Source organism: Schistocerca gregaria, chromosome 3 (assembly GCF_023897955.1).
Source record: "Schistocerca gregaria isolate iqSchGreg1 chromosome 3, iqSchGreg1.2, whole genome shotgun sequence".
In the NCBI taxonomy this organism is placed as follows: domain Eukaryota; kingdom Metazoa; phylum Arthropoda; class Insecta; order Orthoptera; family Acrididae; genus Schistocerca; species Schistocerca gregaria.
The window spans coordinates 587316771-587330982 of record NC_064922.1 but is presented as its reverse complement, the minus strand read 5'-3'; the positions used below and the strand labels follow the sequence as shown (position 1 = coordinate 587330982).

Genomic DNA, 14212 nt, shown 5'->3' with positions numbered 1-14212 from the left:
TTATAAAAAAGGCATTAAGGAAATTTCTATGCATTTCACTTATAGCTTCATTAAAATTTCCAACATAGCATCGGTAATACCAATTCTTTATTTATTTGCTCTAAATCCCAAAAAGCTTTTTCTACTTCTTTTTTGATAAACAGCTATTGATTGGTAACAACATTTTTTCCGTCTTTTGCATGTCATAACGTTGTCAAGGTTCATATCTTTCAAAGCAATATAATCCTTAGTTTCTTTAAAAATAGTATTAATTCTTTTTTAAATTGTTTAATTGCATCACTTATCTTTAGATCTATTGATGATTGAAGTTGTTTAATAATATTTTTAATATTTTCTAAATTTAATGTTTGTGTATTATATACTTGTTCAGTTTGTTTAGTTAAATGTATCTTATTTCCATAAATGTCCGTTTATTAAATCTAAAATATCATCATAATTATAATTCACACATAGAAATCTTGAAACAAATAGACATAAATGACCACATATTAATTCATCAAAATTTTGTATCCTTTCTGTATTGTAGTATAGTTCTTTTTTCCTAAATAGTTAACTAATTGTTTTCTTATATTACCACCAAATGAATCAAACCAAGTTTTTAAAATTATTTTTATTGGAACAAATCCAATGAGTACCAGGATTATCACATGTATCTAAATTTACTATACCATTTTCAGTTTTAAATGGTATATTTGGTATTGCACCAAAGTGTTTAATTTTTTATTATTTAGTAAGTTGTTCTACATAAAAATCTACTTCATGACTTAGGATATTTGTCAATTACTTTGTGAAATTTTCTTTTGTTTTCTTCATTCCATTACCAACTATTTTCCATTGCTTGATTATGTCATTTTTGTTCTTCTAATTCTTCATCATTTTTATTTTCGTTTAATACTGCATTTGCAATTGCTTCAGATCCTCCAGCTAATGAACCAATTGTTGCTAAAAATGGTAATGCAGCGAATAATAAAGGAACATATCCACCTTCCTGTTCTTTTAATCCTTTACAAAATTCCTTTTTGTTAAATATTCAAAGAAAAATTTTACAACCCGAGTACCTAACGTAAATAGAAAATTTCTAGATTTTTCTCTTTCTTACATTTTGTGGGTCAGTTAAAAGTGGTTCAATTACATTTCATTGTTCATTATTTTACTTTAATTCAATTGAATTAGCTTTGCTACCACTGTGTAGCCAGATAGAATCAATTGTAACCATATTCATTGATATAGTTAAAAATTTAATAAAGAATTTTTAAAAAGTCAAAAATGTAAAAAGTTTTTAATTTATAAGAAAATTTATAGATATATTTTTAATAGTTTAAAAATGTATGAAGATTTCTTTTATAGTTTGTAAATTTTATAAAGATTTTGATACAGTAATAAATTTTAAAAAGATTTTTTATAGTTAAAAATTTATGAACATTTTTATATAGATTTAAAAATTTAAATGCTATTTTATATAGTTTAAAAATGTATAAAGATTTTTTAAATAGTTAAAAATGTATACAGATCTTTATTTAGATTTAAAAATGTATATATATATAAACTTTTGTAGAGATTTTTGTATACTTTAAAAATGTTTTAAGATTCTTATATAGTTTAAAAATTTGTAAAGTTTTCTATAATCCCTTAACATTTTCATCAATATCAACATTAATTTTCTTACCTTTATTCGTTTTCCATACATTATTCCTCTAACTGCTGTTGCTGCATTTCTTTCACCAAATGAAGCATCATTTCCATACATCTTTTCTTTTGGACCTAACTGAAGTTCTTTATCAGCTATATGTCTTTTTTTTCTAAATCTACACATACACATTCAAGCAAATGATATTTTAAACAGAATATCTATTGAAAGTAATGTAAAATTGTATTTGGAAATAGCAGATAGTATTGCAAGTTTCCTCCCCCCATGAACCATGGACCTTGCCGTTGGTGGGGAGGCTTATGTGCCTCAGCGATACAGATGGCTGTACCATAGGTGCAACCACAACGGAGGGGTATCTGTTGAGAGGCCAGACAAATGTGTGGTTCCTAAAGAGTGGCAGCAGCCTTTTCAGTAGTTGCAGGGGCAACAGTCTGGATGATTGACTGATCTGGCTTTGCAACATTAACCAATACAACCTTGCTGTGCTGGTACTGCAAACGGCTGAAAACAAGGGGAAACTACAGGCCTAATTTTTCCCAAGGATATGCAGCTTTACTGTATGATTAAATGATGATGGCGTCCTCTTGGGTAAAATATTCCGGAGGTAAAATAGTCTCCCATTCCGATCTCCAGGCGGGGACTACTCAGGAGGACGTTGATATCTGGCGTTCTACGGATCGGAGCGTGGAATGTCAGATCCCTTAATCGGGCAGGTAGGTTAGAAAATTTAAAAAGGGAAATGGATAGGTTAAAGTTAGATATAGTGGGAATTAGTGAAGTTCGGTGGCAGGAGGAATAAGACTTTTGGTCTGGTGAATACAGGGTTGTAAATGCAAAATCAAATAGGGCTAATGCAGGAGTAGGTTTAATAATAAATAAAAGAATAGGAGTGCAGGTAAGCTACTACAAACAGCATAGTGAACACATTATTGTGACGAAGATAGACACAAAGCCTATGCCTACTACAGTAGTACAAGTTTATATGCCAACTAGCTCTGCACATGATGAAGAAATTGATGACATGTATGATGGGATAAAAGAAATTATTCAGGTAGTGAGGGGAGACGGAAATTTAATAGTCATGGGTGACTGGAATTCGTCAGTACGAAAAGGGAGAGAAGGAAACACAGTAGGTGAATATGGATTAGGGGGAAGAAATGAAAGAGGAAGCCGTCTGGTAGAATTTTGCACAGAGCACAACTTAATCATAGATAACACTTGGTTCAAGAATCATAAAAGAAGGGTGTATACATGGAGAATCCTGGAGATACCAAAAGGTATCAGATAGATTACATAATGGTAAGACAGAGATTTAGGAATCAAGTTTTAAATTGTAAGACATTTCCAGGGGCAGATGTGGACTCTGACCACAATCTATTGGTTATGAACTGTAGATTAAAACTGAAGAAACTACAAAAAGGTGCTAAATTAAGGAGATGGGATCTGGATAGACTGAAAGAACCAGAGGTTGTAGAGAGTTTCAGGGAGAGCATAAGGGAAAATTGTTAGGAATGAGGGAAAGAAACACAGTAGAAGAAGAATGGGTAGCTCTGAGGAATGAAGTAGTGAAGGCAGCAGAGGATAAAGTAACAGAAGAAATACTGAATTTAATTAATGAAAGGGAAAAATATAAAAATGCAGTAAATGAAGCAGGCAAAAAGGAATACAAACGTCTCTAAAATGAGATCGACAGGAAGTGCAAAATGGCTAAGCAGGGATGGCTAGAGGACAAATGTAAGGATATAGAAGCTTATCTCACTAGGGGTAGGATAGATACTGCCTACAGGAAAATTAAAGAGAACTTTGGAGAGAAGAGAACCACTTGTATGATTATCAAGAGCTCAGATGGCAACCCAGTTCTAAGCAGAGAAGGGAAAGCAGAAAGATGGAAGGAGTATATAGAGGGTTTATACAAGGACGATGTACTTGAGGACAATACTATTGAAAGGGAAGAGGATGTAGATGAAGACAAAATGGGAGATAAGATACTGCGCGAAGAGTTTGACAGAGTACTGAAAGACCTGAGTCAAAACAAGGCCCCGGGAGTAGACAACATTCCGTTAGAACTACTGAAGACGTTGGGAGAGCCAGTCATGACAAAACTCTACCAGCTGGTGAGCAAGATGTATGAGACACGCGAAATACGCTCACATTTCAAGAAGAATATAATAATTCCAATCCCAAAGAAAGCAGGTGCTGACAGATGTGAAAATTACCGAACTATCAGTTTAATAAGTCACAGCTGCAAAATACTAAGGCGAACTCTCTACAGACAAATGGAAAAACTGGTATATGCGGAGGATCAGTTTGGATTCCGTAGAAATGTTCGAACACGTGAGGCAATACTGACCTTACGACTTATCTTAGAAGAAAGATTAAGAAAAGGGAAACCTAAGTTTCTAGCATTTGCAGACTTGGAGAAAGCTTTTGACAATGTTGACTGGAACACTCTCTTTCAAATTCTGAAGGTGGCAGGGCTAAAGTACAGGGAGCGAAAGGCTATTTACAATTTGTACAGAAACCAGACGGCAGTCATAAGAGTCGAGGGGTATGAAAGGGAAGCAGTGGTTGCGGAAGGAGTGAGACAGGGTTGTAGCCTCACCCCGATGTTATTCAATCTGTATATTGAGCAAGCAGTAAAGGAAACAAAAGAAAAATTTGGAGTAGTTACTAAAATTCATGGAGAACAAGTAGAAACTTTGAGGTTTGTCGATGACATTGTAATTCTGTCAGAGACACCAATGGACTTCGAAGTGCAGTTGAACGGAATAGACAGAGTCTTGAAAGGAGGGTATAAGATGAACATCAACAAAAGCAAAACGAGGATAATAGAATGTAGTCGAATAAAGTTGGGTGATGCCGAAGGTATTAGATTAGGAAATGAGACACTTAAAGTAGTAAAGGCTTTTTGCTATTTGGGGAGCAAAATAACTGATGATGGTCGAAGTAGAGAGGATATAAAATGTAGGCCGTCAATGACAAGGAAAGCTTTTCTGAAGACGAGAAATTTCTTAACATCGTGTATAGATTTAAGTGTCAGGAAGTCGTTTCTGAAAGTATTTGTATGGAGTGTAGCCATGTATGGAAGTGAAACATGGACGATAAATAGTTTGGACAAGAAGAGAATAGAAGCTTTCTAAATGTGGTGCAACAGAAGAATGCTTAAGATTAGATGTGTGGATCACATATCTAATGAGGAAGTACTGAATAGGATTGGGGAGAAGCGAAGTTTGGGGCACAACTTGACTAGGAGAAGGGATAGGTTGGTAGGACATGTTCTGAGGCATTAAGGGAGCATCAATTTAGTATTGGGGGAGGGGGGCAGCGTGGAGGGTAAAAATCGTAGAGGGAGACCAAGCATGGAGGACTGCATCAAACCTGTCTCAGGACTGAAGACCACAACAACATCAATAAGGTTGAGGTTACAGATATGAAAGTAGCTAGGATGATTGCAGGTACTAGTAGATGGGAACAATGGCAGGAGGTTGTCCACAATGAGGAAATCAAAGAAAAACTGGGAATGAACTCTGTTGATGTAGCAGTCAGGGCGAACAGGCTTAGATGGTGGGGTCATGTCACATGCTTGGGAGAAGCACAGTTACCCAAGAGAGTCATGGGTTCAGCAATAGACGGTAGGAGGAGTCGGTGCAAACCAAGGAGAAGGTAGCTGGATTCGGTTAAGAATGATTTTGAAGTAATGGGTTTAACATCAGAAGAGGCACCAATGTTAGCACTAAATAGGGGATCATGGAGGAATTTTATAAGGGGGACTATGCTCCAGACAGAACGATGAAAGGCGTAATCAGTCTTAAAGGATGATGACGAATAGAAAAGGTGTTTATCCATATGATTACATGGATTCTTGAGAAAATTTGAAGAAACAGAATTACCAACAAAAGAAAAATTCTGCTATAAATTAAATGATTGTAACATAACTGATGAAGATTATAAATTCAATATTAAAAAAATCTTGGTGAATATCATGATTTGTTTCTTAAAACTAATGTACTATTGTTAAGTGATGTATTGTGAAGTTTTAGAATAATATTTATGGCAGTGTATTGAATAGAATTGGGGAGAAGAGAAGTTTGTGGCACAACTTGACTAGAAGAAGGGATCGGTTGGTAGGACATGTTTTGAGGCATCAAGGGATCACAAATTTAGCATTGGAGGGCAGTGTGGAGGGTAGAAATCGTAGAGGGAGACCAAGAGATGAATACACTGAGCAGATTTAGAAGGATGTAGGTTGCAGTAGGTACTGGGAGATGAAGAAGCTTGCACAGGATAGAGTAGCATGGAGGACTGCATCAAACCTGTCTCAGGACTGAAGACCACAACAACAACAACATTGGAAGTTTACTTGGTTTTAGTAAGTAAGTTGTTGAAACTAATGATAGAGCTGTAGGTAAAGATGTTCCTAAAATAATTCCTTTTTAACTAACCAATATAAATTTGAATCTTGTTCAAGGATTATATGTAAAACATAATGTCTTTTTCATAAAGAAACTAATATTATTGCTTCATTTAAACATAATGCCGAGTTTGGTAGACCAATAATTTATGTTTCAAATTATACTATGAATGTTTCTATTTTTAATACAATTCAAGATTTAGAAGTTACTATAACTGATGTAAATGATAATTTAATTGACTTTAATGGTGCTACTGTAACAGTTATTTTAGAAATATCTTAGTAAATTTTTTCCTTAACCCATTACTGGCCATTGTCCCTTTGTTTCGGATGTGTATATTTTACTTATTTCTACATAAGCAACGGAGCTTTTAGCCTTTATTGTTGCACCTGTAGATTCAGCGAACTGCTATAATGCCTGTAAATGTAAAATAAATAACTTTTTTCTAAGCTCTCCACGTCAGGAAAATTATAAACTTGCCGATATTTTGTTCTTGGCAGCACTGTAGGTCTTCTGGTAGTTACTGGACGACAATCAGATGTGGTTTTGTTGTCTGGGCGTGTTTGTTATTTTTTCAAGATTTTTTCAAGTAAGTGCAATATCGATATTTTTATGCATCCCAATAATGGGACAATGGCATGTTACACCATCATTTATTGTTGATGTGACCTATTCTTGTATACACGTATTATACAGAGAAGAATTGCATTTTACTTTCTTTATATTTGCTTTTGTTCAAATTATACGCTAATTTTATGATTCACAAGCAGATAAAAACATGCTGTGTGGACTTACACTTGAAGAAATTCTAAGCAGGACTAGAGAACCATCAAGAGAGTGACGATGAAAATGATGACGTAGAATTTGGGATTATTCCACCCAATGCAGATGTAATAACAGATGAAGAAGACATTGACGAAAATATACTGAACAATGAGTCTGTTGTACAATATGTAGCTGGTACTTTAGAGCTCACAACCAGCCAAGATGAAGCTAATGCTACAATTGTTCCTCCAGAAGCCAAAAGGAGGAAAGCATTGGGAGAAGGAGTAGAAAGTGGTACGTTATCTACAAAAAATATAAATGTAAGTGATATAAATGTCAACCAATGTACAACAACACTGGTGAACCAGGGAAGAGCAATGAACATTATGTTGCGGAATGTCTAGCAAAGAAGACAGTGCCCCAGGTGTTTGAGGATTTTTGTTCTGAAAAACTAATGGATACTGTTATTGAACGAAGCGAAATCTATGCTTGCCAACATAACAAATTAAATTTTCTGCTAACAAAAGAAGAAGGAAAACCATTTATTGGTATACAACTTCTGAATGGTTGTCATAAGCTTCCCCATGAGATGATGTACTGGGAACAGGTTCCTGATGTCGGTGTTCCTTTAGTCTTTAACTCCATGTCAAAAAATAGGTTTCAGGAAATAAAGAGATTCATTCATCTCAATGACAACTCCAAAATAGACAGAAACGACAAGTTGTACAATTTGAGGTTGTACTTTGAAATGCTGAAACAGGAATTTGGTAAATTTGGTGTATTTCATTCAGAACTCTCAATTGATGAAATGATGGTCCGTTAATATGGCAAACATTTAGCTAAACTGTTTCTGAGGGGAAAGCCTATCAAATTTGGATATAAAATTTGGTGTCTTACACGTTCCATTGGCTTTATTTAAAATTTTTCGCCATACTGTAGCAAGACTGACAACAAACAGGAGTCTTTAGATGGAAGGGTAATAAATGAACTAACCAGCATTATTCCAGAATTAGAGTATCCGAATTATAAGCTCTTATTTTACAACTTTTTCACCAGTGTTTACACACTCATCACACTTCGAAAGAGTAAAATGAAAGCTACAGTAGGAGAGATCCGAACTAATGCATGTCCTTTGATTGACTCGAAAAGAACGGCAAAAGGAAAGGAACGAGGTTTCTATGACTACATGTTTGACAAAGAGAACGAAATTCTGGTTGTGAAATGGAGTGACAACAAAGCAGTATGTGTAATGACAAATTACAGTACTTCTCTGAGTTCTACTAAAAGATACTCATAGGCAAAGAAAAAGGAAATATCTGTTACAACGCCACATCTCGTTGAAGAATACAATGCCCATATGGGTAGCATAGATCTACTGGACAAGCAGATATCACTTTACAGGACGAGGATAAGGTCAAAGAAATGGTGGTGGCCATTATTCACACAGATGATAGATATCTCTGTGGTAAACACATGGCGAGCATAACAAATTGATAACTCTAATGAGAAGCTCTCACTTTTGCATGTAAGACGGAGAATAGTGATGTTTTACCTATCAAAGGAAACAGAATCAGTACCAAAACGCAGAGGACCACAAGGAAGGAAATTGATGGGAGGATGGGTGATCACAGATGTATGACTAGATCCAGGAAATCATTTCATTGCGCCAAGTAAAACACAGAAGAGATGTGCTTACTGCAAGAAAAAAACAACAAAAATTTTTGATAGGTGCAATGTTGGTGTACACGACAAGTGTTTTGCTTCATTTCATACTGAATAGATATTCAATAATATTAAAAGATTCCTTATTTATTGTTTGTGTTGTTTCTTACAATATTGTGCATGGAGAATAAGGTTGTGAATCTGGATAGCGCATTTGGCCAATGTCCCAAAAATGGGACAGTCTGTAGTTTTTGTTCTAGTAAACTGAAAATTTTCAAAACAACTTTTTATTCAATTAATCACTCAATGTGACTTATTTATATATAAAAGTTTGCAAGAAAGGATCTGATAGAGCTTTTGCCAGTAATGTGTTAATAAATAAGTTACTGCTAAGACAATCATGAATAAAATTGAAAGTTATCAGTATTGATCGTTTCCTGTTAATGAATAAACTAACAATAATTTAAATGTTCCTAACAAAGATACAGAAATTGAAATAAATATTGGTGATGATTGGCTTCACACAAATCATGCAGAATTATACATGAATTTTAGTATTACCGGAAATGATGGTACCGGTTTTCCAACCTATGATGGAAAATCAAACATAAAGTTCATTCATAGTTAAGTAATTAAATTGATTGTCTTTGTAACAATAAAAAAGGAAAAAATATATTATCTGGAATTGAAGGTACTTTTATTTCATCAATATTTTTACTAAATCTAATTTCATCTGTTACTGACAAAATTAGTTTAGAAGGATATTAAAAAATGGAAAATAAATAGTAAAAGAAATGAAGTACTTTATCCATTGTCATTACTTGTGGGTTTCTTAAGGGTTATACTGATGTTTGAAGGAAACTCAACTGTAGTTTTTACACGCAGCTCATCTTCTGGAGTTACAATTCTATGTTGGTTTCATGATGCTGGTGTTGAAATAAAAGATACACTTCCTAAAGAAAACAAAATAGTTATAGAATCAATGGAAATACATGTACTAGTTGTACAAATTACGAACTTGAACAACATGAAAATATTCCAAAAATCCGGAAATACCTAGTTCTTTTTATGAACTTCAAACAGAAGGAGTTGCTGGATTATTTAGTAAAAACAATTTTGAACTAGATAAAACAAATTACTATAACTCTACAGTATTTGATATGGCATATTTAGTTGTTGTTGTATTTCAGAGGAATCGTAAAAATGATCAGTTAGTTGATTCATCATTATTTGATCATGTTAAACTACAGAATATATATTTAAAAAGTTGTAAAAATGAAGTTTTTCCTCAAGATATGTGGAATATTAAAACACCCTAAAATATTCAAAAAGCATATGACGAATTTCTACGTTGTAAAACAATTTCTTTGGAAAAATCAGATACTGATATTAATCCATTTAGTTTTATAACTAATTATCCAATTTATGTAATCAATATGACACACAGAAAGAATGTTATAGCCAGACAAAAAACAATAATGAAATATTGTACTACTTTTAATGATAAAATTTCAAATGATACACTTGCTTATGTAATTATGTATGGAAAAAATCTTACATATGATATGCAACATAGATTACTTACTGAAAATTTTGCATTATTTACTTTTGCTTTTATATAAATGAATGTAAAATTTACAAATTTATAAAAGTGTTAACTTCATGCTTATATACATTTCTGAACCATTTAAAGAAAGATAGAAAAACTAAAAACTGAAAATTTCAATATATACTCTACTTTTGTAAAGTAATGTATTTTAATTATTTACTTACATTCACAATGTAAAATTTTTAAAATAATGTACTTAGTTAACTAATACATTTTAATTAATTTACTTTATTCACAATGTGATTTTTTAAAATAATGTGCCTTCTTAACTAATACATTTAAAATAATTTACTTACATCAACAATGTAAGCTTTCAATATAATTTAATTTATTAATTAATACATTTTATTTATTTACTTGCATTTACAATGTGATGTTGTAAAATAGTGTACTTTGTTAACTATTACATTTAATTTATTTACTTATGTTCACAGTATGAATTATTTAAAATAAGTTACTTACGTTAACAAATACAATTTAATTAATTAACTCATTTCACAATGCAATTCTTTAAAATAATGTACTTTGTTAACTAATATATTTTAATTATTGTTCTTATGTTCACAAGATGATTTTTTAAAAATAATTTCCTCTTGTTAACTAATACAAATTTTCATTAATTTACATACATTCACAATGTGTTTTTTTAAAATAATGTAATCTGTTAACTAATACATTTTAATTAATTTACTTACATTCACAGTGTAATTTTTTTAAAAACTCACCTTTGTTAACTAACATATGTTATTGTGTTACAATCATGTTGTAAATGAAATAATGAAGTTATTCTAAAAAATATATATTTAGTTAATGTTATAAACCCAGTTTAGTTAATTAAAGATACTGATTTTTTTAAATCAGTTGTTTTACTTATAAAATACAGAATTTAATTTAAAATTGCGTTAGTGCGGCAAAACATACAAAACATATCTACTCAGAAGTGCCACAACATGACGCAGCATACATTCGACTTATTTCAGAAGTAGTAATGGAGGGAACTGACACCATGAATTCTACAGGGTTGTGCATAAATCCGTAGGAGTAGAAGGGTGTGGAGATCTCTTTTTAACAGCACATTGCAAGGCATCCCACATATGCCCAATAATGTTCATTTCTGGGATGTCTGGTGGCCAGCGGAAGTGTATAAACTCACAAGAGTGTTCCTGGACCCAGTATGTAGCAATTCTGGACATGTGGGGTGTCGCATTGTCCTATTGGAATTGCCCAAGTCCATCAGAATGCACAATGGACATGAATGAAAGCAAGTGCTGAGGCAGGATGCTTATGGCATGTCACTGTCAGAGTCGTATCTAGACGTATCAGTTGTCCCATATCACTCACACTGCACATGCCCCACACCATCTTGAACAGTCCCCTGGTGACATGTAGGGCCCATGGGCTTATCAGGTTGTCTCCATCCCTGTACACATCCATCTGCTCGATACAATTTGAAAGACTTTTCTGATCAGGCAACATGTTTCCAGTCATCAACAGTCCAATGTCAGTGTTGACAGGCCCAGGCGAGACATAAAGCTTTGTGTCATGCTGCCATCAAGGGTACACGAGTGGGCCTTCAGCTCTGAAAACCTATATCGATGATGTTTCGTTAAACGGTTCGCACACTGACACTTGTTGATGGCCCGGTGTTGAAAACTGCAGCTACTGGCTGAACGGTTGCACTTCTGTCATGCTGAAGGATTCTCTTCACTCATCACTGGTCCCATTCTTCCAGGATCTTTCCAGCGATGTCGGAGATTTGATGTTTTACCAGATTCTTGATATTCACAGTATGCTCCAGATATGGTAGCAAAGGAAAATCCCTAATTCATTGCTACCTTGGAGCGGCAGTGTCATCGTTCGCTCACTGACTAAAACACCATGTTCAGACTCTCTTGAATCTTGATAACCTACCATTGTAGCAGCAATAACTGATCTAACAACTGTGCAACGTGTTGTATTACACAGGCATTGCCGACTACAGTGCCGTATTCACCTGTTTACATATCTCTGTATTTGTCTACGGCTGCCCATACCCATTTCTTTTGTGCTTCTGAGTATATACCTTGTTATCTTCCATGTTAAACATAATCTTCATGGTTGAGAGTAATGTCATTTGTGTCTTTCACACCCTTTTTGTAAATAACTGGGATGGGCTTTTTGTATATAACAACAACAAAGATGTATGGTTCTTGTTATTGTGCTCAATATACACAAAGACTGATGTATGGTAATGATTTTTTTTTTATTTATTCAGTTCTCACAGATAAAATTTGATTCTTGAGATAAAATTTGCTTTTTTGAAGTTCAGTTTGGTTGAACTATTCAGTGGAGTGATACCTCTGCTATAAGACACCAACAACAAAATTCACTAGTGGAAATATATAAAATTTTCAGGTACCTAAGTCTATGCTAAGAAGTAAAGCACAGATACATTTATTCTTTTACTATAATTAAATTCCACAGTTCCAATAGTAGCAGTTACATTGTGATATACATCTACAATTCTGGGAGTTTCTAAAAACTAATCAGAGTTGGTCTGACAGAACAAGATGAAACTTCAAAAAAATATTCCATTTACATGAAGTGTAAGGTGAATATATGTCTTTCTGACATACCGTTTCTTTTGTCAGTGTACATGGTGTATAGATATATTACAAGTATGGTTTTTTGTTGATGAACATGGTGCATACATTTTTTTACATAGCTTGTATACACAGTAAAAAAAGCTAAGCATTATGTTCCTCAACAAAGTATATATACATATTCCCCTATGAACCATGGACCTTTCTGTTAGTGGGGAGGCTTGCGTGCCTCAGTGATACAGGTGGCCATACCATAGGTGCAACCTCAACAGAGTGGTATGTGTTAGAAGGCTAGACAAACATGTGGTTCCTCAAGAGGGGCTGCAGCCTTTTCAGTAGTTGCAGGGGCAACAGTCTGGATGACTGACCGATCTGGCCTTGTATCATTAACCAAAACGATCTTGTTGTGCTGGTACTGTGACTGGCTGAAAGCCATAACTTTTCCCGAGGCCATGCAGCTTTGCTGTATAGTTAAATGATGATGGCGTCCTCTTGCGTAAACTATTCCGGAGATAAAACAGTCCCCCATTTGGATCGCTGAGCAGGTACTACTCAGAAGGACGTCGTTATCAGGAGAAAAAAAACTTCTATTCTGCGAAATGTCAGATCCCTTAATTGCGTATGTAGCTTCAAAAGTTTAAAGACAGATAGATTAAAGTTAGATACAGTGGGAAGCAGTGAAGTTCGGTAGCAGGAGGAACAGGACTTCTGGTCGGGTGATAAAGGGTTATAAATACAAAAAGAAATAGAGATAAGGCAGCAGTAGGTTCACTTACTAATGAAAAAAAAGTAGGAGCGCAGATAAGCTACTACGAACAGCATACTTAATGCGTGTTAGCCATGAAGCCCACCCCTACAACAGTAGTACAAGTTGCATGGGGACTTAATTAAAAAGAAAAGACTAATATTAATGAATAAATGCAATAATTTTACTAGATTGTGACCAGTTACAAAGTCTCGTAACCTGTTGGCATTGACTATTATTAGCACTCAATATGACTGCATAAAATTAAAATAAAGAATGACAAGGAAATTCCATTAACACAATTGATTAATTAATTCCCCTGCAACTATAAAAGCCACAAAACAACAAAGCACAAGTGTAACTGTTCTGTGTGTGGTAGTGTGACTCAACATACATGTATCTGGCTGCGACAAAATATTTTAAACACCATTTACAATGAACTAATTGATAAAAACCAGAAATACTATAATTGCACATAGAAATCAGAATTACAAGTCTAATAAATAAACAAGAGCCAGATACTTTGTTGACTGTACCTGTGAGCAAGAGGATTTGTTATTAAAGAAAACTGTAATACCTTTTTATCTCATTATATATTGACGAAAATATTCCATTACACCAGCATCATAAATCAAAAGCCTGTCTCCTTTCTTAAATATGTTCTGACAATTGTATCTTCTTCCATCTATACATTACAGCAACCGAACAGTACAACATCTCAGTCAACACTCAGATATTTTACTCTCTCACACAACAGAACAACGACTGCTCTCAACATCCTCTGAACTA

The 14212-nt window shown here is 34.0% G+C and overlaps 1 protein-coding gene across 1 annotated transcript in view; it reads left to right on the top strand.

Annotated features, from left to right (window-relative positions):
• Positions 1-8605, top strand: part of LOC126355477 (piggyBac transposable element-derived protein 2-like) — a 31782-nt gene extending 23177 nt beyond the window's left edge. Inside the window, exons 4-10 of the mRNA XM_050005794.1 lie at positions 6561-6649; positions 6877-7119; positions 7194-7639; positions 7784-8065; positions 8123-8290; positions 8356-8495; positions 8554-8605. Coding sequence (XP_049861751.1) covers positions 6561-6649; positions 6877-7119; positions 7194-7639; positions 7784-8065; positions 8123-8290; positions 8356-8495; positions 8554-8605 — 1420 coding nt within the window. The remainder of the gene's footprint in view (positions 1-6560; positions 6650-6876; positions 7120-7193; positions 7640-7783; positions 8066-8122; positions 8291-8355; positions 8496-8553) is intronic.
• Positions 8606-14212: the final 5607 nt, after the last annotated feature.